General features: G+C 46.1%; 1 protein-coding gene across 1 annotated transcript in view; it reads left to right on the forward strand.

Annotated features, from left to right (window-relative positions):
* Positions 1-9,226: 9,226 nt before the first annotated feature.
* The window catches only part of SLC1A4 (solute carrier family 1 member 4), a 33,784-nt gene continuing 17,360 nt past the window's right edge, over positions 9,227-25,650 (forward strand). The window contains exons 1-4 of the mRNA XM_059469693.1: positions 9,227-9,759; positions 18,801-18,843; positions 19,948-20,010; positions 25,150-25,316. Of these exons, the coding sequence (XP_059325676.1) occupies positions 9,227-9,759; positions 18,801-18,843; positions 19,948-20,010; positions 25,150-25,316 (806 nt within the window). The remainder of the gene's footprint in view (positions 9,760-18,800; positions 18,844-19,947; positions 20,011-25,149; positions 25,317-25,650) is intronic.

Raw genomic sequence — 25,650 nt, forward strand, 5'->3', positions numbered from 1 at the left:
ATTAAGCATCATGCAGCACTCACAAGGCTCCACTTAGCTGACATGTCTGAGCTCTGCCTGAAAATCTGATCTCCCTGTTATTACTCCTAAAGCTGTCCTTGCCTCTCCTTCTTTGTTTTCTGATTCTTTTCATCCTGGCCAGTTGTAACATGCACCTCCCCGTTATGTTCTTCAGATGCACTGCTCTGTTTTTACTTGAACTAAATAATACCCTGTGCTTTTTTCTCCCACTTTCCCAGTGTTGGCTCTTCCCCCAAATTCTTTATGCAGGCAGTTTGTTTTCTGTGGTTTTGCTTCAGCTGAATTTGGTTATTAAATGTGCTTTCTTCTTTCCAGGGAGACTCCTGGTCCAGCCTCTGAGCTGCTTTTCCAACACATGAAGTATTTCCATGTCTTTCCTCCACTCCAAGAAGATTTCATTTCTAAGGACACAAGGTTTAGTTAAGGGTACTATGTGTGGGCATAGTTGCTGATTCCCTCACAACTTGAACACATCAATGAAATTTAATGAAGGTGGACAGAGGGTCAGAGGGCTCAAAGACTTCAGGTTCTGAAAAGTCTCATGAGTATGTCTGAATAAGCAGACAAGGAAGATGCTCTGTGTTGCCTAACCAAATGGCAGAATAAACACTGATTTTTGGGCTAAAACCTCAAAAATATGATCCAAGAGTTCCAGTACCAAAGGCAAATTAAGAGCATGCACTTGCTTTTCTTTCAAACCTCATGTTTTTGAAACCATAAAGTCTCATGCTTTTGGAGGGACCTGACTCATGACTTTTAAACCCTTAGGTATGGAAACAGTCATGTTGTAGTCTTCTTGAAGCCAGGAGTAGTTAATATATCATCTCAACCCCCAGAAGGTAGAGCTTCACCTCCTCCTTGCTGCTGGTTCCCTGCCATGCCACTCCTAGAGGCAGGAAAGCAATGCTCATAGCCTGGAGCTGCGCTATTGCATCCTGATATGGGATACAGGTGCCAGAGGGGACAGCATGGGACAAAGCAGATGAAGGAGCTGGGTGTACTGAGTAACCCTGGGCATGTCTCTACCTTCCTGTGCCTCCACTTCTCTACTCATCCTGCAGAAACCCTTGTTGGGTGGAGTTTCCCTGGTGTGTCTGTACAGCACCTACTACTACAGGACTCCCGCCAGGCTGTGCGTGCAGGGAGGGAGAACAACAGGTCCTAAAACAAAATAGTTATGGGCACCCCAATCTCACAGGATCAGCTTCACTTTAGAGAGCAAAGAGCCTGTCTTGTAGGAGTCGTTTCTCCGAGGCTTTGTTCCTTGGATGGGTTCCCCTCGGCTAGGGTTTGTCTCACAGGCACTCATCCCAAACAACACTGAGGAGATAAAAAGCTAAGGTGTGGTAAAAGAAAGAAATGTAAGAGCAGGCAGGCAAGGAAGGCAGAAAATGGGACAGAGAAAGCAGGAGACAGCTGTCAGGTTTGCCAGAACAGGTAGTTGCTGATTCAGGGCAAGAGCAAAGCCCCAGCTTCCTGTCAGCACCGCTCCCAGCAGGAGCACAGCTCAGCACAGCCACGTTTGCCACCTACAGTTCCCACACCAACAGGGCCCTCAGCTGTGACCCAGCTCCTGCCTCCATGCACACAGCTATTTACAGGATTTCAATGGGTAGGGCAAAACCACTCCATGTCCAGAGCTGCCACTGCCAAAGGAAGGAGACGGGGGTCTTTGCAAAGGGCTTTAATAATCTCTCTGTTGCTCTGGCTGGCAGTTTTCGGCAGGCATCCCACATTCTTCAGCAACCCTTTCCTTAGCAATGAATAGGCTTTTAGCACACTCTCATAATGGCTTCCTTTCCTGTGGCACTCAGAAAAAACTTTCAGTGTGCTCCAGCACCCGCCTCTGCTGCCTCTCCTTATCCACCAGAAAGATGTGGTGGCTCTGCTCAGCATATCCTCTGCTGCCAATAGAGCCACTCTGTCACCTCTGAAAACAGGTGGCGTGTGAGCAAGGAGTGGAGGGTGGTTTTGCCTCTCTTCACTTTTCTCAAATCTCCTTTGCAAGCTGGGGATAAAAGGCTAAGTAGGACCTCTTCACCTTCCCCCCAGAGGCACATGTGTCCCACAGATCAGCAGCCCCAGGGCAGGATCAGGGACTTCACCCTGGGGCTGACTGCCTTCACTGTGCCAGGGGTAAATTGCACTCCCTGATGCAGTCTTGGCTCTGACCTCAGGTAGGTGGAACATTCACACTCCTCCTGCCTTGTTTCTTTTATCTTAAATCCCAGTTGGGCTATTACTCCAAAACCTGCAGTAACAGGAGTGTTACATAGTCACAGTGGTGTGTAATCTACTCTGCACAGGTATGTTGTTGTTTGTTTTGTTTCACCTAATATAATGATTTTATGGTTTTGATAATGATGCTGCTTCATTAGAGAGCTAAAATTGCTTCAGTTCAGGCAAGTAAAAGGGCATTTGGAGCTCCCAGCAGGTATCCCACACACATACAGTAGCCTAGGCAGCTTTGAAAATTGTACAATAGATAAAGTAAGCTCAGATTCTCAAAGGCTTTGAGATCACTGAGAACTACAAGCCCCAGAAAAACATCAGGTACCTATGTACTTTCCTAGGTCTAGCTAAGAAATGGGTCTGAAACGGTGGACTTTAGCAGCAAAAAGCTCATTTTCCATGATGTAAACGTTGGGAGAAAAGGGAGAGAGTGGCAATGCAACACCCTGCTGTGATGTTGAAGACTTTGAGGTTATTTTCATACTAACCTGCAGACTCATCACACACGTTTCTGTGTTTCTCCTTTCTTTTGAGCATGCATTTACTGTTTGCCTGAGATATATGTGACTGCCCTGTATTTCCAAATATTTTATGGGTCTTTTCAGGATTAAAGGGAAAAATCTGCATCAGCCCTTTCTCCCAGATCAGGAGAACTGTTTTGTGAGTCACACAGAGAGCGGGGACGGCAGTGAACATAAAGGTAAGTTTTAGCCAGGTACATTGGCACATCCACTGGGAGATGTGTCTCTGCTTGACTCCATCTAGTCCCTCATTAACAGCACTTGATTCCAACATGCAATTCCACTGAATATTTTGCTGAAGGGTAGAAATCTCACAGGAAGTGTATTTCTGTGAGTTTCCAAAACCATGGGCAGGTTGGCTGAAGAGAAACCTCCACTGAGGAGCTGCCTGGGATTATCTCTGAGCAGAAATTCAAGGACTGACAGCCTCAGAGACCTACAACCTTTTAGACTCATGAGCCTAATAATGTCTCCTGAGCCAGAATGCCAAATTCCCTTCCTCATGAAGGAGAGAATTGCACTTGGTGGCTGAACAGCAGCCTTGGAGGACAGAGGCAGAAGGCTGTAAAACCTTCTTAAATCTGTATCTCACAGACTGTAGCAAACATGGAGAATTTTAGTGGATGCAGTCCTGGTAGCTACCTGTCTCCATCAGGAGAGGTGCAGAGGGCAACAGAAGCATACAGTGAGCTCTGCAGAGGATTAACCACTTCTCTGGAAAAGAGATGATGGTGTTGAAAAAACACAGCAAACAAATTTCCAGGTGGAAAATTAATGGAAGGACCACCTGGAATTATGCAGTTTGTTGGATACTTGGAAAGCATTCTCTGAAAATACCACATTCTTGCTTTGCTTACCTTTATGTTCTTTGCCAGTTACTTCTCAGATGTGCTTGGTCCTCACATTGGCTCCCACAGCTCCTTGGTGTGGCCACTGTCACATCCTGCAGTGAGCTGGGGCCATGGGAAGACAGCCTTACAGTGGACAGAGGGCAGCTGCCTGCTCCCCTATGTTTCTTGGCAGAAGCTTTGTCATTCCTGTTTGCTGTCATCCCAGTTTACTGTCACCCATAATAGGGATACAGTATTCATTGTCATACTGTAATCAGGGATGAAATACGTAAGGATAGAGATTCTCCTTGTTGTTTTTAGCTACTGAATCCCAATCAGCGTTCAGAAATTGCTCACGCTTTTTTTTTTCCCTCCTAATGTGTTTTTTTATAGCATATTCCATATGACTGATGTGAATCAATGCATGCTTTGCTTGTGTATGGATCCTTGAATGCCAGGCAAACCCTCAGATGTGCCTTGCCAGTGGCAAGGCACTTTATCAACCCACTACCATGGGAAAAATCAGCAGGCACTTGGAGCATTTTCAAGCTCTTCATTCAAGCACGCTTCCCATGGCTGAGACGCTCTGGTCGCTTCCCTCGCCTCTTCAGCAGCAAAGCTTCACTGCTTGTTTTCAGATCAGCCCAGCTTGTTTTGAAAACCCTGACCCTGAATTTCACCCACCAGTTAGAGGCAATGTCCCCTGCTAGGACAGGTTGTCACATATCCAAGATCTTGAATGTCTCTTCTTGTTCTTGCCCTTTTTTCCTACTTTTCCCTACTTTTTCTTGATTTAAACTCAAAGAAAAACCTCAGAGAGAGCTTATGAAGGAAAAAAATTGTACTGTTCTTGGGGGGTGATTGGTTTTTCTTCATGTTTTCATATTATAATAGTTTTGAAAAAGGGAACAACACACACAGTTTAAAAATTACTCTTGCCTCAGTATAACTTTGTTTCCAAAGCCCTCAAAGGATCCTTAGAGTGAACAAGGTATGTGTGTGTGGGTATTATTATATATTTTTCATCTTCTTTCTGGTAAAACTGCATGTACCTTTGAAGGATAAAGTTAAATATTTACCCTGGGTCAACCATCCCTGTCTGCAGAGTTTATATTTTGTTGGAGTTTGGGCAAGCAAGTGGTATTTGCAAAATTCCTTGCCTGCCTCTGCTAATAGAAAATGCATTTACAGACAACATTTTTTTTTCCTGCCTAGAATATTTTTGATCAGGTGTGAACACGTACCCAGCCTGGAGAAATGCTGAATCAACATGTGACACTGTGGTAGGATTGTGTTTAGGACTGTGTTATTTCAGTTGCTGGCCAGGAACCTAAACGAAGCAGGACCAGAGCAATATTCTTTGGTTCTGTCATCACAGGAGGCCAGGGTTTTTTTTCTGTGGTTTCAGATGTCTTGAAATCTGGCTCATTCTGGTAAATCCAGGTAACCATACATGGGGGGTTGGTCCTGCATTGAGCTTGCAATGAGGTGAGCAGGCCAGGGGCACTGGGAAGAGCCAAGGAACACATCTCATGTTCCTCCCAGATGCAGACATAGAGGATTTCTGCAACGGGGCTGGAGTCGCTCCAAATTGCTCAGCATCTCAGGCCCAACAAAGTCTTCTTGCCAAACTAAAGTCTGCATACCAAGAAAGTGCTCTGGGCCTTCCTGCCTCAGCTCCCGTGCTGTGGCTCTTCTGAGGACTTCATTTGCTCAGTAGAAAACAAGAACTCTCCCATGTGCTCTTCATGAATCCTCCTCAGAAAAAGGCCACATTGTAATACAGCCCCTTAGGACACTGCAGGCTGCCCAGCACATCTCCGGTGGGAAGTTTGGGAGCACCTTTATTCAGGCTTGTCTGGAAAAACATGGCTACAAAATGCAACCCCTTCTTGCAGTCTTCCCTTTCATCTTGTTCCCTCCTCCCCACCAAGCCTTTGAGGCATCAGTCTTCAAACTACTTCAAATCAAAGCAGTTGCAGGAGATGCCTGATGGATGACTTATCTAGAATCCTGCTGATGTTTCTACTGGGTCTCCCAAAAACAGAGAGCAAACAGCAGCCAGACCCAAAGAAAAAGCTGCAGATGACCTTGCCAGTCTTAGGAACAGGGAAATAGCAGCAGGAAGACGTGGAAAGCAGAGGTGGTACAATGAGTGTTCTCTGCACTCCTGCCGCTATGCAGGTTTGTAGGAAATGTGGCCTGAGGGCTACTCTAACCTGTGCCAGCTGCTGAGATTTGTATGTAGCAGGCATGAGACTCAGGGAGCTGCAAACAGCTCTTCAAAGGCAGTCCTCTCCTCCCCTAGCAAAGAAATTCAAATTTGATTTCTTCCAGTCTTTGTGTTGACCTTCCACAGGTGTGAGAAACAATCACCTCTGTTTCCTAGGGGCATTACAATCCTACATTTCCAAGTGTTATTATCAGCATCCCTCTGCACTGATGTGCAGATGAAACATAGAAGGGAAGATCCTGGTTCCCTTACAGCCATTAAGATTTTTTCATTCCTTCCACTGAGTCCAGAATTCAAATACCTACCATCAAAAACTGGTATCAAGTTGAATTTGACTGGAAAACAGCATGACATCTTCCTACTGGGCCAGTGGTGAAAACTATATTGGCTGTTTTTTCACTGAAAGCAAAAGGATTTTTAAAAATTTATTTAAAAGTAACTGGATTTTTTTTTCTGGTTGTTTTGTTGTTGTTGCCTGTTCATGATCCCTCTGCTGATTTCTGGAGGAAGCACCCTAGCCCTGTGCAGCTGAAAGCCACTTAAGCCAAAAAAAGAATCTTCAGGTTCCAAGAGGGAAAGTCAAAATCCCTAATTTTGAAGCACCAGCAGGGTGGACATTGGAAGCATGCAGACTCACTCACTGGAAAGCTCCCAAGATCTACAAGCGCTGAAATGAAAACATGACACAATGGATCAGTCAACGATTACTACTGAATAAGCCAGCGGGCTTCAGGGTTAATCACTGCAGCCATCCATGAACTCTCACAGAGTGGAAAAACAGTTAGCATTGCCTAGAACATCTTTGGGATGATGTCCAGTTGTGTGGTGGGAGGTTCATGTGCTCTGTTGTCTTCTTGTTGGCAAAAGCATTGTCATTTGGAGGTATGTCAAGTGAGGAAGGATAACTGCTTGGATCAGTATTTGAATTAAACAATCAAGAGAGGGGGAAAAAGGAAGGGGAAATTAGGGGGAATTCTCATGGTTTCATTGACAAGGAAGCTTGACACCAGCATCCCTATGTCAAAGTGTTGTTTTGGAAGGGTTGGCTATGACTGAACAGCCTCAGCATGGGTTCAAGAACTTTCACTGGGATCTACAGTTCTGGAGGTGTGTGTTTCTGCAGGCCCCCTGGCTGTTCTATGGCACTGCTCTGAGCAAGCTCAGTCCCACAAGGACACAGGCGATGCTCCAAGAGAGAAGGAGTCCACTGTCATATGGTGGAAAATGTTCTGTGTTGGTTCTTGCACTGGTCTCATACATGTGCTGCTATCAGTGACTTTTCTGATTTAATACGTTCTTCTTGTTTACACTTTCCTGAATTTCTCCCCTTGCTTTCTGTTTGCTCAAGAGAACAGCATTTATGTTTGTTGTTCGGTTTTAGAATCTCTTCTCATCCAAAACAAGGAATAGATTTCCATGTTTTTATATTTATTTTATAATTTTCTGTTGTAATTTATTTTCTGCTTTTCTCTTTCCCTTTTCATGGGTAAATTGAAAGAAAAAAAAATGTGAGATCAAGAGAGAAGGGCAGGGAAAAATGCAAGGATAAAATGAAGCATGACATTTTCACAAAGACCACTCTGAAAATATTAATTAAAAACCATTTTAGAAATGCTTCTGATGGAGAAAGAAACAATTATGTTGGACAGTAACTTGTTTATTATTCACAAACCTATTTGCAGAAAAAAATTCAAACCTAATTTTAAAAGATCTTCATAATTGTTTTGTTCTTTTTGAGGTTTGTGGAATTGTATGTCTTTAAAAGTGTTTGCAGGTACTTGTTTTCCTGTTTAGTCTCTGTTTCCAACATCTGTTGATTTGATGGGACATTGATTCACAGACTTCCACAAACCAAGTGTTACTCAAAGGGAAAGTTATCAAGGAAAAAATACAAAATCAATAAGAATGTGCTGGTATCATGAGTTTAATTTCAGAGCAAGAGCGAATCAAGAATTTTCATCAAGGTCTAAAGTGGATGGTGGTGGACACAGCTGCTTGTCAGTGGTGTTGTTACCTATTTACACACAAACAATTCCCAGGAGCTCCAGCCATGATATAGCGATTTTCAGGCCTATCCATGAGACTGGAAAACAGAAAAGTCTTATTAAATCGGGATTATTGTTGCATCACACCCTGTCAGTCACCTTAATTAGTGCAGTCTACTCGAAAAGCAGATGTGTGGCGGGCTGTTTTCACAGCATGTTTTCTGCTAGGCTGTGCTTTGCTGATGTCAAGGGAATGAGCTGAAATGGAGCCCCTGACAGAGTCCAAACACCAGCTGGATCTCCTGGAAGTGCCCTTGTGAGCAAACATGACACTGGTGCACCCACGAGGCTCTTGTGGGTTTGAAAGCCCTAAGTGCCCTTTTTCAGCTCTGTGTATCATCACTGACATTGTCTGCTCCTCAGACAACCAGCTTGTGAAGTGAGACATGGGTTCCTCAAGGAAGGGTGCTCAGAGTCCCTGGATGAACCCACGGACCTGCTGAATGGCTTCGATCATGTAGACAGGGGACACAGACACAACCTGTCCTGGTGCAGAGAGTGGCTCCTGCCTCTGTGAGAGGTTCCTGCAGAGGAGAGGGGGACACTGAGGGCACAGGTGAACCCCGCTGATGGGGACAATGTGTGAGTTGTGAAGAACTTGAGGGGGTCTCTGAATGGACAGGTGGGCTGTGGGAGCACTGATGGGGATGTATGCAAACCATGGGGACACTGAGGGGGACATGTGTGAGCCATGGGCACACTGAGGGGACGTTCCTGAACCACGAGAACAGGGAGGGGGACATGTGTGAGCTGTAGGGACATTGAGGGGGCATCTGTGAACTATGGGGACACTGCAGGGGTGTGTAGGAACTGTGATGATAATGAGGGGGAACAGTGAGGGGACACATGTCAGTCACAGGGAAATGGACATGAACAGAGGGGACACATGTGAGCCCTGGGACACCGAGGGGACCTGATTGAGGGGACACGGGTGAATTATGGGGACACTACAGCGGTGTGTTCGAACAATAGGGACACTGAGGGGAGACAATGGAGGGACAAGTGTGACCCACAAGGACACAAAAGTGGACAGGAAGGTGATGGGGATATGTGTAAGCCGTGGGGAGACACGCGTGATCTCTGGGCCACCGCGGGGACACGGAGGGGCCTTCAGGCCGCGGAGGGGCCTCACGGCGGGCGCGGGGGAGCAGCGCGGGCCCAGAGGCGGCGATGGCGCCGAGCCAGCCCGGGCCGGGCAAGCACGGGGCGGGCCGGGGGCTGCAGCTCCCTCCCCCGGGCGGGGCCGGCGCCGCTCCCGGCACTGGGCGGGGCGGGCCCGCCGCTCAGTCAGTGCCTGAAGCGCCGCACGCTAGCGGCACACGCGGAGCCGCTCTTCGGCGCAGCATGGAGGACGCGGCGGCGGCGGCGGCGGGTGAGGGCAAGGCGGGCCACGGCCGGAACGGCCATGCCGAGGGCCCGGCGGCCGAGGAGCGGCGAGGCGGCGGGGCCCGGCTGCGGGGCTGCCGCGGGTTCCTGCGGCGCAACGCGCTGGTGCTGCTGACGGTGTCGGGGGTGGTGGCCGGCGTGGCGCTGGGGGCCGCCGTGCGCAGCGCGGAGCTGAGCCCGGCACAGGTCTCCTACCTGGCCTTCCCCGGGGAGCTGCTGCTGCGGATGCTGCGCATGGTGATCCTGCCGCTCGTGATCTGCAGCCTGGTGTCGGGCGCTGCCAGCCTGGACACCCGCTCGCTCGGCCGCCTCGGGGGCATCGCGGTCGCCTATTTCCTGGGCACCACGCTGCTCGCCTCCGGCCTCGCCGTCGCCCTCGGCTTCATCATTCGCCCCGGCGCCGGTGCCTCCGCGCTCAACACCCAGCTGGGGCTGCCGGGCGCGCTACCCAAGAGCAAGGAGACGGTGGACTCCTTCCTGGACCTCATCAGGTGAGGCCGCCCCGCTCCCCTCCTTCCCCCGCCCTCCCGCCGCCCGAGGATGATGACAGACCCGGCAGTGTTGCACGCTGCAGCCCGGGAGCCCTCCTCCCCCTTCTCAGCCTCCTTCATCTTCTTGTCCTCCTGCATCTTCTCACCCTTCTTTCTGCACCTTCCCCTCATTTTTCTCCTTCTCCTGAACCTCCTTCTTTATCTCCTTCATTTTACCATCCTCCTCATTCTAATCCTGGTTTCTCCAGAAACAGGGCTCTCTGCCCAAGTACCCGCAGCCCGGTCAGGTGTAGGCTTGGTGCTCTGCTTCTCCCCGCTTTGTTTTTAATTTTGCCTGGGTGGCTGCAAGGATGAGTCGAGGCTTGCTCGGAGTTCTGGGTGCCTAGGCCCGTTTTTGGTTCTGCCTGGAGGGAGAGCGGCTCCTGGGTGCCGGCTGCAGGGCAGGCTTTCCCTGGCACCTTCCCTGCCCTGCTGCCTGTTGGTGCCTGTCTCCTGCAGGCAGGGCAGGGCTGGGCAGCTCCTCTCATCCCTCACACACACTTTTTTCTTTAATTCTCCAACACTTTACCAGTCTCCTCACCCAAATGCCTGCCTGCCTCTTAGATGTGCACGTGGAAACGCAGCCCTGTAATTCCATGGAGGACATAGCCTGAACATAGTCCAGTGTAAGGATGCTCTGTAGGTTTGTGAGCTTCCCTTCTTACCTCTGCATCTTTCAAAGACAAGACTTGCATTCCCCAAATCTATCTGGAAGCACTTCTAATTAGATGATAGTGTTTTAGTGTATCTTTACTCCTCCTTGCAAAGTTGCAAACTTCACCTTTTTTGTTTTTCTCAAATCCCATGTCTTGTTGAGATCTGTCTGGGGTAGGAGCACACAGGCAAACGAGGCAGGCATCCAGATGGTGCTTTGAGTATTGGGCTTCCAGCTGCATTTCCTTGTGCTTTGCACCCAGGTACAAACACAAGAATAAGGGAGGTGACCTGTGTGTGTTACAGTGAAGTGGCTGGAAAGTTGAGCTTAGTCGATATCCCGGTAATTACAAAACTGAGTGGGTTTTTTTTTTTAATTATTTTGATTGTTTGCTTTGCTTTTATGAGTCCAGTTTTTCAGCTGAGAGATGGTTTGCTCTCTCTGGATAAGTGGATGTCTCAATAAAGATAAAAAGATTTTCTAAAAAAAAAAAAAGACCCCAAACCCAGAACTGTATTTACAAATTCAGGTTAATGTCCTTTTCTTCCCCCGAGACAAGTATGTTCCCTTTGGATAGAAAGTAAGTCTGGTTTGTTCCTTTGGCAGCCATGTACTCAGTGTCCTCAGCTCACCTCTCCCTCTCCTAAGAACCAACAATTAAGGACCTTTCTTAAGGACCAGCAGTTCCTGACAGCATGTTAAGAAGGAATAGCAGGAATGGGAGTAGGTGGTCTGGCTGTGGTGGTGATTTGTTGTTGAATGGAGGGGAGGGAGGTGAAGGAAAATTGCCAAAAAAATAAAAAGGAGTAGGCACACCTGGGAGAGTTGGGAAGGTGCCTGTAGTGGTGGCTGCCCAGCACATCCTGGTGTTACATCCCTGTGTCACCTGGCAGCATGGAGCAGGATGGAGCTGAGGAACAGGCCAGGGATGTTCCAGTGAGCTTCAGGCTGTGGGTAATATCTGAAGTTCAGAGGAGACAGCTGTTTCTTGGTCTGGTCTGTAAATGCAGGTGCAGAGTTCATATTCAAAGGGGTTATGATGGTGATAGGATTGAGTCCCTAATTCCAAAGCAGAGGCTTGGGGAAAGCATGGTGGGTCACAGAGGAGTTCCCTTCTTGGAGGTGAGGGGACAGGAACTTTCCCTCAGTAATGCATGTATGGGGGCTGTGAATACAGCTTTTTCTTGGAACCCCAGAGAAGGGCTGTTGCAGTCACACTGTTGGGCTGTCAGGTTGTTACAGCAGTGACAGTGAAATCCAGTCCAGAAAAGTTGTGTTTGGACACAGCCATCACTAAAGCTTTCAGTCTTAGCACAAATCCCTGACAGACTGAGGGATGGAGAGAGTATGTGATGTTCAGGAAATAGGATCTCTCTGCTGTGTAATGTTATTCTTTTAACTGTTCTTGAAAACCTGGGTGTTCTGGTTTGAGCGCTGAACTTGGTCCCTGCTGTGATGAAACTTAGTAAACTCATTTTGAGATAACAAAGCCATGATTCTATAGGGCCTGGAGGGTTGAAATGATTGCTTTTTGTGTAGGTGGGTCTTACAGCATCCTCCTCTTTGCTTCTCCTTTTATCTCATTTGGCCATGAAACTTTCTGTTTCATGCAAGAAAACTCTGTTTTCAGTGTAGCACAAGACTGTGTCCTTCAAGGCTTTGCTGCTGCTTGGTTTCAGAGGAGAGGTAAAAATGAGTTGCAGGTGAGTAAACTGAGTCCCCCCATCAGCACTGAAAACCAGTGTAAAACATGACCCAAGGAAGAAATAGCAAAGAGGAAATCTCAGCTGTGTGTCACTATTTGGTTCTGCAATCACTTTGGGAAGTCTTTTAGGTAATGATTCAAGGTGTTGCTTTTTGTTGTGCAGTGATGTCTGGAAGCCAGCTTAGTTCTTGGTTTTCCTTTTCAAAGTCTTAAGCTTCCCCACAAACATGCATCTAGGCATGGACAAATGACCTCTGGAAAAAAGATTTATCTTGGGCTTTGATATCAAATGAAAGATGACTCACTGGTGAACCCAAAGGCTGTCTCTGTTTGGGTTTGTCCATTGGCCATAACCTCCAGGTCTGATTTGTCTGGCTGGAGGTGCTGGAGCACCCTCCTGGTTTCCCTTCTGGCAAGTGAGCCTTAAGCATGTCTAGTCAGGGCTTAGGCACACTGTCCTCTGCCCCAGCCATGGGGAGGGGACAGCAGAGCTGCCATAAGGTGCTTTTGTGCCCCGAGGCAGGAATGCTGATGGCTCATCTCATCTCAGGTCTGTCATGTGGGCAGCTCCTTGGAGCTTCCTAAAGGCATGGCCAAGGGCAGTGATCATGGGAGGGGATCCAGCAAGAGTTACTTCCAAGAGCTACTTCCACAAGGCTGATGGCTTTAAAAAAGGCACCCAGAAAGTGGGGTGTTCCCTGGACTCAGGGCAGGATCTTAAAATTCCCTAAGTCTGTCAGCAGAAGACTAGGAGAGTGAAGGAAATTTTGGGATTCCTGGGGTTTTCCCTTACTCATGCATTTGGTGGAGAAGATCAAGCAATAGAGAAAAAGAGAGCTTGTGAGCTTGCTTGTGAAGTGGTTGGCAGCTGGAGGAAGGGGCTGGCTGGGATGTGGTGGGCTCTGGGGCTCAGCCCCCACCTGAGAAGGTGACACTGGGGAGAGCCGGCTTGGCTGTGTTTGTGCTCTGCCTGTAACCAGGGAGAGGGAGTCCCAAGGATGGGACTCCATCCACCTGCTCACACAGCCCACCTGCAGCTTGCTGGAAAGCAGCTGGAACAGCAGCATCAAGTGTTTTGCAAGAATCTATTGATCTGTTAACACTTTTGATGGGCAATTGTCACGGCTGAATGTTTCAATAAGGTCAGAGTTTTGTTCTAGTTCTGATTTCTATTTGCTGATTCAACAAAATTGAACAGTTTCACAGGGAACCTATTGATCCTGTCAAAATTTCCATGGTGGGTGATTGTGGCATTTCATTTCAGTGAGGTCAATGTTTTGCTGTCATTTTATACAAAGGACTTAAGTAGAGAATCTCACTCATCAAAAAAGGAACATTTCAACAGAGTATTTTACAAATTTTTTTTTAGTGGAAAAAAGGATCTGAAACAGGCTTTCTTTGCCCAATTTTGGGATGAAAACATGTTTTGCAACTGTGAAATTGGCTTTGGAGAAGGAAATTCTGTTTTTAATCCAACCCTAGCTGTAAGAATCTGGGAAGGGAAGGCGGTAATCCCTTTTTTTTAATAGGGAGAGTGCACAGAGGTCCACATGTCTGCCCCAAGCAGTAAGGTCAGGGTTTCCCAGTTTGCCAAGCAAGTGCAAAAGCTGTTTAAATTTTATTGCTTCTCAATGCCCTTTCTGTCTGTCTGCCAGATGTTACCAGCCAAGCTGCCAAAGGGAGCACCCACAGCAGCTCCTCCTTTGCTCCAAGAGTCTTCAGAGCCATAGGGAAGGCAGACACGAGCACAGGGAGAAGCATCAGTTATGTTTGCTGGCTGGGCTGCAGAGCAGGTGGCCAGAGTGGCAGTGACCCTCTCCTGGGCACCAGCTGCTCCAGTAGCACTTGTTCCTTGTAGCCTTGCTCTTCCCAGTGAGTCACCCCAAACCAGCAGCCATGAAGGCCCCATCTCTGAAATCCCAGTGTGGAAAGACAGTAAAATGTGACTGTTAGAGGGGAGGGGGAGTTGCCACCTGTGAATTCATAAATAGAATAAAAAGTGTCCAGGCAGTGGCTGCAGTTAGCCCAGGAGACAGGCTGACCTCTGGGTTTGAAGCTGATGGCTGGTTCTTAAAGTGAAGATAACTGTCCCACCTTGCTTGTGTCACTTTCTGAGTCTGGAGTGAGTTCTGTAGGAAGAACTCTGTTTTCATTCATGTGCCTGCACTCTCTGGCAGGGCTTTTTCAGTGAGCCTCTGAACATTTCTGTTCCTTCATTTGTTGCCTTTTACAACTAACTCCCCCCAGTTATTTTTTATTTTGCAAGCATCAAAAATACAGACTGGACCATTAAGACAAAAATTGTGTCAAATATCTGCTATAAGTAAACACATTTTCAAGTTTCTGTGTTAAAACAAATGCACACACTCACAGATATGAGTATGTACAGGGCATGTGTTGTGCATCCACATATCAAAAAGCAGATGAAGAAAATTGCTGTGTGTTGTTGAAGGAGAATCTTGGTACAGAAAATAACCAGAGGTTCTGGAGGAATTCGAACTGAGCTCTGGCATTTTGCCACAAATGGCAATAAAAGTTGCTGCAAGTGGACTTGTACCATTGAAAAAACCCCTGAAAACTGGAGATAACCAACACAGAATATTTTTTGTAGACTTCCTCAAAAAAGGAAGTTTTTCAACACCAAGGTTTTTGGCCTCAGAAGTGGAACCTTTCTGTAAGAAGCAATGTGAGAGGAATGCATAGTATTTAGGGTTTCATTCCATTTCCCTGGATTTCCCTTCATGCTTTTGCTGCCAGAGCAAAGTTGTTTGCAGAGCTCTAGCAAACGAATCATTTAGAAACAGTTGTTAATAATAATCCCTTACACATACAATGGAGGAGTTCCTGTATAATCCTCATCCCTCTGGTGGAAAGATACAGGCCTGTAAGGAAGAGAGCAATTTGACCATAATATCAAAATGGAGAAGGAGGAGAGTTACAGCCCTCCTTTTCTCCATTTGCCAGCTCCAGGTTCCCTTAGTTGTCTGGGATTTCCAAGAGTGGATGTTGCAGCTAAACTGAAGATTTCTATTACACCAGAAATACAGTGGGATCTTTTTGGGGAGTAATGGTCCATTTCTGACTGGTGGGAGCAGCTTTTCACAGGAAGAAAGGTGCATTTATCCAGCTGTGCCCAGGGAGATGGGGTGATGAGCACAGTATTCAAGCAGGAAATACACACTTAACATCTGCCCTTGGTGCTGCTACTTTCTTGTTCCTGTTTTAAGAGGATCTGAGAAGAGTGCTTTCTCACCCTGTGTTGTGTGGTTACATGGAGGTTTCTTGGCTCAGCCCAGCTGTTGCTTCAGCCCCAGGACACAGCTGTCCCTCTTGGCAGCTGTCAGATGGATTTCTGATATGGCTTTTTTGGGGCTGTCTGCACAACTTGCAGCAGGCAGAGAGAGGCTTTCCTGCTTGGTGAGGGGAGTGAAGCCTCTCTGTGCCTCACTTTTCTGGCACAAAGGATTTGGGGTCTATGTGTGTGGAGCGAGGTGCTGGCAGCAGGGGAGCACGTCTGTCCCCTTGCCATGGTGGTGTGTTATTGGCCTGTCTGGTTCCTGCCACGTACAGCAAGTTTTGTCTCCCTGCATCTGGGGCCAAGGCTGTCTGATCCCACACTGCTGTGCTGGGCTCCTTATCACCCAGACCCAGGTCTGGCCAGCCCCGTGTTCTTGTGATAATCCACATCTGCTTCAGAAAGGCGACCGTGTTCTCTGGCACAGGGCATGGGGATGGGGCCATGAGAAACAGTCAACAATCCGGCCATACAGCCAGGGTGATTTCCCTAAACTCCATGTTCACATTTGCTACAGGCTTTCAAAGCACAAAAACCTTCTAAACCTTTGGTCCTCACAGAAAAAACAACTGGCAGACACCCAAGTTTCATTTGCATGCCCAATTACCCAGTTCATCAGCTTTCCTGTTTGTTGGTTCACCCTCACAGGAGGGATGTCCACACTTCCCCATGCAGCTCCTCTGCTCACAGGGACAGAGCTGTGTCTGGGTTTCTGTGATGGTGAGCTTCGCCTTACCAGGCATGAAGAGCAAGCCCTGCAGGCACAAGTCCACGATGGGCCCAGGCAGGTCACCAGCCAGCTTTTATCTCTCCCCAAAGCACGCAGCATCTTGCCCCGTTTTTCAGGCACTGCAGTGGTGTTCTTGCACAAATCCATCCAAAGGTAAGAACTTGTGATCTGACCCACCTGTAATTAAAGTTTAATTTAGTTCACATGCTGGCTGATCTTAGGTGAGCAATAAGTGTAGTCTGTGCAGACCTCGTGCCTCCAAGATAAGCCATTTATTTGTAGATTGCTTTTTATGAGCCGACACATTTTGTTCTTAAGCTTTGGGATTTGAAACAGAGGAGCTGTTTTTATTTTATGTAGTTTTGGTATTTTGCAGTCAGGTGTACTTAGAAGTTGGATTGAACAGAACATGAAACTCCTTATGAGCTGCTTAAGATCAAAATTTTTTACTTGGCAAATTGTCAAGTCCTGGGACTGGTGCTGGAGGAAAAAAGCAAAGTCTCTAGGTTATTTTTTAGCACTGTTCACACTTGAAGTAAGAACCTGCCCCTTGCCTTGCTGTAACAGGGTTGCTGGCATCACTTCACTGTGTGCTTTAAGTATATGCTTGGAGATAAGTTAATGTTTAGTTACTGAGGCCCATGCCTGACATACTGTGCAAATTATGGAGGGTTTGGTTTCCTGGCCACATTTAAACATTGGAGAACCATGTTGTTTAGGCTTTAGTATTGCTTCCTTTGGTTTTGTTTTCATCAGGATGGAAAAGCTGATTTAAAGAAAAAAAAAGAATTGATTTCTGGTTGATTTTCAGTCTTTTTTCATCTCTTTGCTTCTTCAAAGTCCAGTCAGTTCTTTTTTGAAGAAAAATAATCATCCTGCTATGAAAAGCTGAAAAGAAATATCTTTCTTTTCCCAACAGCATGAGCCCGTTTGTATATGTGATATTTTACTCCTGATAAAAGCAAGTTTGCTTTTACTTTACTGAAGGTTTTTATCCACCAGAGAGTTCCAGCTGTGCAAGAACTGATGCATGTTAGCTGTTCCATTGATCTTATTTGGCCGATTCTTGAGTGTCTTTACTGAGCGAGAGCTCGCTCTCCTGCTTTCAGACAGACAGCTGCATGGTCAGCTTATGAGGAGAAAAAGTTGCTCTTTCCTTCATGCTTGGTGGAATGTAGACTCCAGAAGACAAATTATTCTTGCAGCAATCCTCCTAATACACTTGTGGTGCATCAGAGAGAGAGAGGCTGAGGTATTTCACAGCAGACAGGTGCTTGACAAAGTTCCATGTCCTTTACAGTTGATGTCAAGGCTGTGGGAAAACTCTCTGTGTGGCAGGAGAACAGAGCCATGCAAAGGCCAAAGTCCTTATCTGGACCACATTTTAATCTCCCTCTTGATTTCAAAGATTTGACTCTGCTGCTCCTTTTCCTGCTCTGGTTTGGATTTGCGCATTCCGTGCCATTCGTGGAACGACCACAGCCTGGTTTAATGTTTGCCTGGGTAACTGTGGCAAAAATGGGGGGAAGTTAGCAGGGCACAGCCTGGAAGGAGCTGCAGCTTCCTCAGAGCAGCACAGAGAGCAAAGGATGGGGAGCAGCTGTCCAAATGTTTTTTACCACAATTAACTGGCACTGGGTAAGGTCTTGTGTTGCCTTACCATAAGGCACTGTAAGTGCCTCTGTGATGCCTTCTGCTGGCAGTACTTTCAGCTGATACTCATCATGTTCCTGCCCTTGCCAGCTGTGGTCCTGCCATGACCCCAGAGATCAGCTTTTATTCCTGTTTTCCTTTCTGACACAGAAAACCAAGAGCTGTCATTTGGCTAGGGGAACACATGCTCTTCTCCCTAAGGTGAGAAAGGAATTAGAGCATTAAAACCAACTATAAGATACCACAAGAAGTTTGGAAGAATGCCCTGCTTGGTCCAGTTCATGATTTTGATTTCCTGTATGCAGATACATACTGGATGGTCAGGAAGAGTGTACATCACTTTGCATGCTGTCCTCTCTGCACTAACCTGATGCCAGATTGACATTTCTGTGTGAAGGCACTGCTGGATTCAGATGTTCCATAGGAGTTGCCTGTACTTTCCACCTGTGTTGTCTAAGTCCTTGCAGAGAAGTCTGGCCTGTGATGTTATTGTGCTCTGCCTTGGTGGTCAGAAGCTGGCTGTGCTGTGTTGAAGGGTTAAGCCATTCTCATAAGTGGATTTTGCTGATTGGATTGTCCTTCATGTGGATGCTGTGAGTGAAGAGTAATCACATGAGCAATGCTAAAATCCTGCCTGACCCTGGAGGCCATAAGCTGGTGCTGCAGGTGGTGTGGCTGAACCAGTTTCTGTAGCCACTGGGCAATGGGTGTGTAAAACCAGCATTGTGTGTGATTGCCTCTGTGGCCCTGCCCACAAGGTGAGGTGTGGCAGCAAGCACCTGTCACCTCTCTCATGTGAGCCAAGCAAGCTTCATACTGCTGGAGAATCTTCTGTGCTACACACTTCACCAGTGCCAATGTGCTTGCCTTTGGAAAAGCCACTCTGTCTGAGAGTAATACACATTGGTGCATTTATTTAGAAGTTCTCCATGACATATTTCATTTTCTTGTTTGTCTTTTACAGAAACTTGTTCCCTGCAAATCTTGTTGCTGCAGCTTTTGAAACGGTAAGATCTGTGAGGACTTTGGACATGAGCTACAGTGCATAGGCTCTTTTATTAGAAGAGGACCAGAAAGATGGTGTAGAAAATACCAGAAGTTAATTTACTTACAGAAGGTAGGGTTTTAAAAAGCACATGATACAGTCAGACATACAACTTCCATGGCAAATTATTTGAACAATATTCCTCAAACAAAAGCATGTTCAAAGCCCATCTTTTCTACCTTCACCAAAAATATTCTTTAAACTTTGGGTGCCATGCTAGGCAGCAGTGGCAATCCTGTGCAGGCTGCTGACCATGTTGCAGGAGCTAGCTGGGAATCCTTTGGCTATGAAGTTTAGAGCTGGGCTCAGAACAGACAGGGCTGAAGACCTTTAGGCTCCCATGTGTGTAAGCATTACCTGTTGCCTGATGGTTTTATTCAGTAGTTTCCATTGTATCCCTTGCTGGATTAATTACTCAGCCTGGTTTCCCTTCCAACAGAGACAGTGTGGTGGGATGATAACTGGCACCAGAACATAGTGTGGTTTAAACTGATGGATAGGAGCTGTAAGGCTCCAAAAAGATTTTGATTTTAGTTGTCAATGCTACTTTTATATGTCAGGATAGAGAGTGTTGAAAATATTGTCATAAGGCAGAATGATTCTTTATGATACAGGAGCAAAATAATGGCTTTTGCCTTCATGGTGGGTTTGCTTTTGTATCAAAACCAGGGGCAAACTCTTAAAATCACATTCCATTTTGCATGAATATGTAATACCGTACGAGTCAATATTCCATGAGTAAAACCAGAAGCAGTACAAAAATAACACCATGAAAAGGATGTGTTGTGATGCCTCTAGTGTCAGGGCTGTGTGTGTTCAGGGATGAAATAAAGCAGTCCTCTTTTCCTCTGTGCTGCTGTTGTCACAGGGAATTGACAAGGACAGAGGCTTTTCCTTCCCTCCTTTCATATTGAAAGAAAACAAGCCCAAAGAAGTGCCCTGCTTTTGTGAGGTGTCTAGTTTGTTTATCAAAGTAATTGTTGCCCTAGTTTTTAGGTATTTTGCTGACAATTTTAATGCCTGCCTCACCATTTTTGTTTGGTTGTGGTTTTTTTCTTACCTGCAGTATGCGACAGACTATCAGCTGCTGCTCAGGAACACAACCTCTGGAAATATCACGTGGGAAAAGGTAAGGTCATTTCTTAGGTTTTTAAACAAATTGTTGTCAGTAATATTTGACTACTTCACAGCCTTTAATCCTTTCCAGCAGTCTTGAGAAAGAAACAAGTACTTTTATTTGCCTGGAACTGAGACACACACAAGCTGAATGAGTACCCCCAGCCACAACAGAAAGCTGTGCTTGAGAGAAGAGCTGAGCTCAACTGATGTGACCCTTGACACTTTATTTTTCTAGGCCATGCTTTCTTAGACCTGGTCTCACTTGATCTAAATTTTAGTGAGTCTACCTGATGTTTCCAGATAACTTTCTGTAGATTTGGAACTAAATAGCAATCAGGCTGGCTGAGTACGTCCCTTAAACCTTACTCTTCATTAAGAGTTTGGAGAGATTGAGGTTTTATCCCTCTACTCAAGGCTCTTAATTTGTTAATTTGTTGGGTTGAGAATTTTTTCTCGTTGCTGAAATTTTGTTTGAAGCAGTAACAAGTGGTCTGAAGGAGTAAAAATTACAGACAGAAGATTACAAATAGGCTACTGTTGCAATGGTGTCAAAAAGGGAACTGGTGTGTAGGTGTAGGCAAAGTAGAGTGGGACCTTCCATATGTAGATGGTGGGGCTTCCAGAGATGCTTTGTATCCCACTAAGTGTCATTTCTCCTGCAGACAGGGCTATCAAACATGTTTATTATTGGCCAGAGCCAACATGTTGCAGGCTCAGCAATAGTTACTGTTGTCTTACAAGCAGCATGCTGTGAAACAGACCCAGGGTCCCAGCCTGCAAGGTGTCACCTTGCTCCAAATAAAGTGTCTCATGTGCTGCCATGGGATTTTTGGGAGACTGGTCTGAGAAATTACTTTCAAGGTGATTTTCTCTTCCTCAGGCTCATTCTGGCTGTCTGAGCTCAGTATCAGATGCTGGGTAAATACATTTTTAATATGATTTGAATTCCCCTAGGGCAAGAGACTTGTAATGTTTGCATTTGTCATGGAAGGGCTCAGCTGGGGTTTCCCCACCAGTTTGTAAAACCATCAAGGAAAGAGCAGTTTATGCTTACCCAGAGGGACTCTGGAGCCTATCCCTGAGCACAGCAAGCATTGGCTTCATTACTGTCTCCTCCCTATGCCTGGTGTGTGAGCAGGTGATGCAAAACAGCGTTTGTGAACTCTGCTTCCAGCCCTGACCTGAACTTTCACCAGCCCCGGAGACACAGGGTGACAGGTGACTGGGATGACGCGTGAACCGAGCAGGGACAAAGCTGTGCCTTGCCCGGGAGCCTGGCATCCCAGGGTGAGCAGCTGCACTGGTGCCTGCTGGATGGCATTAGCGCTCAAAGCTGTGCCTTGCCCGGGAGCCTGGCATCCCAGGGTGAGCAGCTGCACTGGTGCCTGCTGGATGGCATTAGCGCTCAAAGCTGTGCCTTGCCCGGGAGCCTGGCATCCCAGGGTGAGCAGCTCCGCTCGGGGGCAGGCTGCTCCCCCTGCCTGGTGGCGTTAGGCCGGCTCCGCGGTCACCCCGTGTGACACGGATGCAGCGGTCACCGGGAATCCCAAAGGAGCGCTTTGTGTCTGTGTGCCCTCAGGCAGGGCACGCCCCTGCAGCTTCGTGCTGCTGAAACACGCTCGGTATGAGAGGCTGTAGGAACGTGCACTTGGATTTGTGTGTTTGTTGCAGAGTGCTGAGTTATTTGACATTTAAGTAAGGGTAAGTGAAATGTGAGTAAGCCTTTTGTTTATCTTCACTGTCAGGTTTGATATGGGCTCCGTAGCAACCAAGCATGGATTAAGGCTAACCAAATCCATTGAAAATGGTGCTGCTGTCAAGTACTTTTTTAATGCTTGTTCAACACCCTCACTTTTCCTTAAGAGATAAGAATGCATCTTTTGGCCCTTTAAAATGCAACATTGTTTGTTTCATTTTTCCTCTCTCTTTTTCCTGCTTATCAGTCTCCTGTTTGATGTAACATCAGAAAAAATATTCTGAATGTGCCACTGCTGTCTGTTTTTGCCAACAGTTGTGATGATGTAAAGGTTATTTCTGCTATTACTTTTCCAAAACCTTTTTTAAGTTGTTGGAGCAAAACCAGACTGAGCTTCTTTAATTCCAGAAGACGCCCTACTGTCTCTAGGGAAGAACAGACCAAATAAAAAGAGAGCATCATCTCAGTTTTGTCAGCTCAGTTTTAGTACTGGTCTAGCCATAGTATTTATGGATAGATGAGGATTAAGTTTGGAAAGAAGAGTATGATTTTTGGATATCATAGTGACAGAAGTTTGGTTCCAGAGGAATAAGATCATATTCCTATCTACTTTTTTCTTTCATCAGCAGAATATTTGAGTGAAGAGGAGAAATATTTTCCTTCAACTTTTCATATGAATAGTGTGGAGCAAAAATTTCCATTGATTATATTCCCCCCGCCACTGGTTACTAGGCTCTGTCTTCTCTCACTGATGAAGTGAACAGTGGGACATGTACTTGTTTGCTCAGCCATGTCCTTTTTTGTTGTTTCACATGCTCACCTCATGTTTACCCAGCTTTTATGGCTACATCCTCTCTGTCTCATTGGCAGCAAGACTTCCTGGGGCACAGACTATCTCACTTTACCATCTGCAGCACTGGGAGCCTGGGGGGGCTCAGTTCCTCTTTGGACAGGAGTAAAAATACACAAACCAGTGGTTGCTCTTCTTCCTCACATCACATGGCTGCATTTTCTTTTCAGCCACCTACTACTGGGACTGTTCAATGTCAGCACTTGTTTCCTTGATAAGCATTTTGTTTCAAGAGCTAAAAAACAATGGGATCTTCAGAGAGATTCAAGGACCAGAAGAGCTCCATGAATCTTCCTAAGAGAATGCATAATTTCAGGCAAACAATAACGTGTCCCGTAGTTTGTCCAGGAACAAAGTTCTCATTAAAGCTGTTTTTGTTTGGTGTCCACAATGCTGCTTGGTTTGGCTGCCCCTTTGGGGTGATGCACTCTTGTGTGAGAGTACAAAAAGGCTGTTCAGCATCTGCCAGTTTTAGAGGCTGGGATTGTGAGGATCTTCCGCTGAAGATTTTCTGCTGGACTCGTTCCGTGTGGTGTCGCAATGAGGTAGAATTCCCTCAATGCTGAGGATCGTGCCCTGGATTTGCAGGGAGAAATTTCTTGCAATAAGTTACTACTGTAGGGAAGTGGTGCATCTCCTGCCTACATCTGCAGTGTTGGGAGGTGATGGTGAGTGTTGTGTGTCATAAAGAAATCAGTGAGAGACAAGGGGAGAGCAAGGCCTGAAAGTGTGGACAGGATGGCAGCAAATAGGGGGATACAGCTCACAAGCTTTTGGCAGTGGCACACACAGTCATCTTCTGGTCACCAAGAGGTCAGGGGTCCCCAGATCACAGAATCTAGGCTTGCAGTGCTGGTGAGTGTGAGCACTTGGAGAACAGCAGCAGGAGTTACCACAGTGCTGGGGGCAAGGTGGACAGAGACCTCTCCAAGGTCCATGTACTGTCATTCTGGAGGGTACAGAGTTTCTCTCCCAGCAGCATCCAGGTTGGAATGCTGGGCTCTTACAGCATTGAAACACTGAATTTCTGTCTCATGGCAAAGTTTCATACCATTTTTTTTTTTCAGAATGGGAACCAAAACAAGAGAGTATTCACTGTTTTTAGGATTTTTTTTGTGGAATGGTTTGGGCCCATTATGGTAAAATTCAGTTCCAGCTGAACTTTTCATGTACCCCTGTCTCAAACAAACCCAGTATAGAATGATATATGTTATTTTATAACATCCCACATGCACAGATGGTTTGTTTAGTTCATAGGAGGGGGTAATTTGTTTTGTCTTTACTTTTCTCACTGCAGAAGAGTTTAGAGCTTTCATTCAGAAAAAACACAATATAGCCAAAACTATCCAGACAGGAAAGTGTTAGTGTGTGTGACAGCATGTTTCCTCAGACATCTCTGGAGATACACTGTACCTCATGCTTAGTATCTATGTTCTCAGTTCTCTCAATCAGGAATCAAATAAATAGTGGCAGTTTAACCCTGAACAAGCAACTACCGTAAAAATTGCAGATTCTATAACTATTTTTTTTTTACCTAGAGAATAAAAAAAGCCAGCACCTTCACTGTTTGTAAACATTTCCCTTAACAGCAGTCTAATATTCCTGCTTTTGTGTATAATTTACATTTTATCCCTTTCCCTGCAGGACTTTATTTCCACCTGCCATTGAGAGACAGTGCAGTCCAGCAGTGTACTTCCAGAAAAAACATCAATCTTAAGCAGGCTGGTTTTATCAGATTTAGCAGATCAGTATCCTGAGTTTTTTAGTTGATACTACTTTCAAACTTTTAGCTCAGAATGTATTTTCTTTCCTAGTATTGAGCTAGTGTCCACTTAAACTAGCCAAAAGGCCAAAACTTGTACACAAACTTCATCTGTTATGGAAATTCTTCCAAATAAAACAACCATTTGACATGTTTGTACTGCCAAGTTGGAGAGAAAAAAACCCAGTTTGTCAAAACAATTATATTTTTATGTAGCCACAAGAGTACTCATTCAGTTCATATGATACTGCATTGCCAAAGAGAGCTCTGGCTCTCTTTGAGAAGCAAACCGTGAAGGACTAACCACAGAGCAGACCTGTGGGCAGACTAGTTTTTGTCAATAGGTGGATCCTGTTTTTATTCTCTTTTCCAGGCAGTGACAGATTTCTGAGAAGGGGAACAGGTATCTCTCTTCTGTTCCCTATCTCCCACAGCTGACATGGACAAATGAAGGAGTAGGTTGCCACAGTTTGCTGCCTTTCTCTGCCTTTCTCCCCTCCTTCTGCTTCATAACATTCGTTGTTTTCTCATGGTTTTCACCTTGGTATCATCATTGCACTTAAGTCCTGAGTAAACTGGGGAGTTTTCTTGTTCAGGTCACTGAGAGCACAACTATTATATTGAAGGGCACGTGGGCAGGCCCTTTCCTTCTCAGTGAATCCATGCCAGCTCATAACTAGGCAGGTTTGTACCTGAGCTGCATCCAGATCTCCTTGATTCCCTTTGACAAAATAGGCTCTGCTTGTTGATTTCAGATCAATCAGACAGCAACAAAATTACCCTTTTGTTGGGTTTTGTCCTATTCTCACATGTAACAAGCCTTCTTTTTTTGTCTCTGCAGGTCCCTGTAGGTACTGATATCAGAGGGATGAACATCCTGGGACTGGTGCTGTTTGCTCTGGTTTTAGGAGTGGCACTGAAAAAGCTTGGCCCGGAGGGGGAGGATCTGATTCGCTTCTTTAACTCATTCAATGAGGCAACTATGGTCTTGGTTACCTGGATTATGTGGTGAGTGTGTGGCTGCAGAAACATCTGCACTGCAGTGTTGTGCTCAGATCAGCAAACTCACATTTCATCTCTCTGTCCAGCTCTTTCCTGTGAGATCCCTCATCACAGCAAAAGTGAATGCTGTGATGTCACACCATGGGGTCTTCTCTCCTTGCTTGTGCCCTGTAATGAGACAATCACTCATAGCTTAAGGTATCAGGATGGAGAACTTCAAAGGGTTGCCTATAAATCCTCTCCAGGACTCCATTTTGATTATTTAGTGGAAAGAAAACTCAGTATTTCCTAATGCTGATTTTTTTTCTCTTGCCTATTAATAAGCAAGTACATTATCTCA

This window comes from Ammospiza nelsoni, chromosome 3, assembly GCF_027579445.1.
Source record: "Ammospiza nelsoni isolate bAmmNel1 chromosome 3, bAmmNel1.pri, whole genome shotgun sequence".
NCBI lineage: Eukaryota > Metazoa > Chordata > Aves > Passeriformes > Passerellidae > Ammospiza > Ammospiza nelsoni.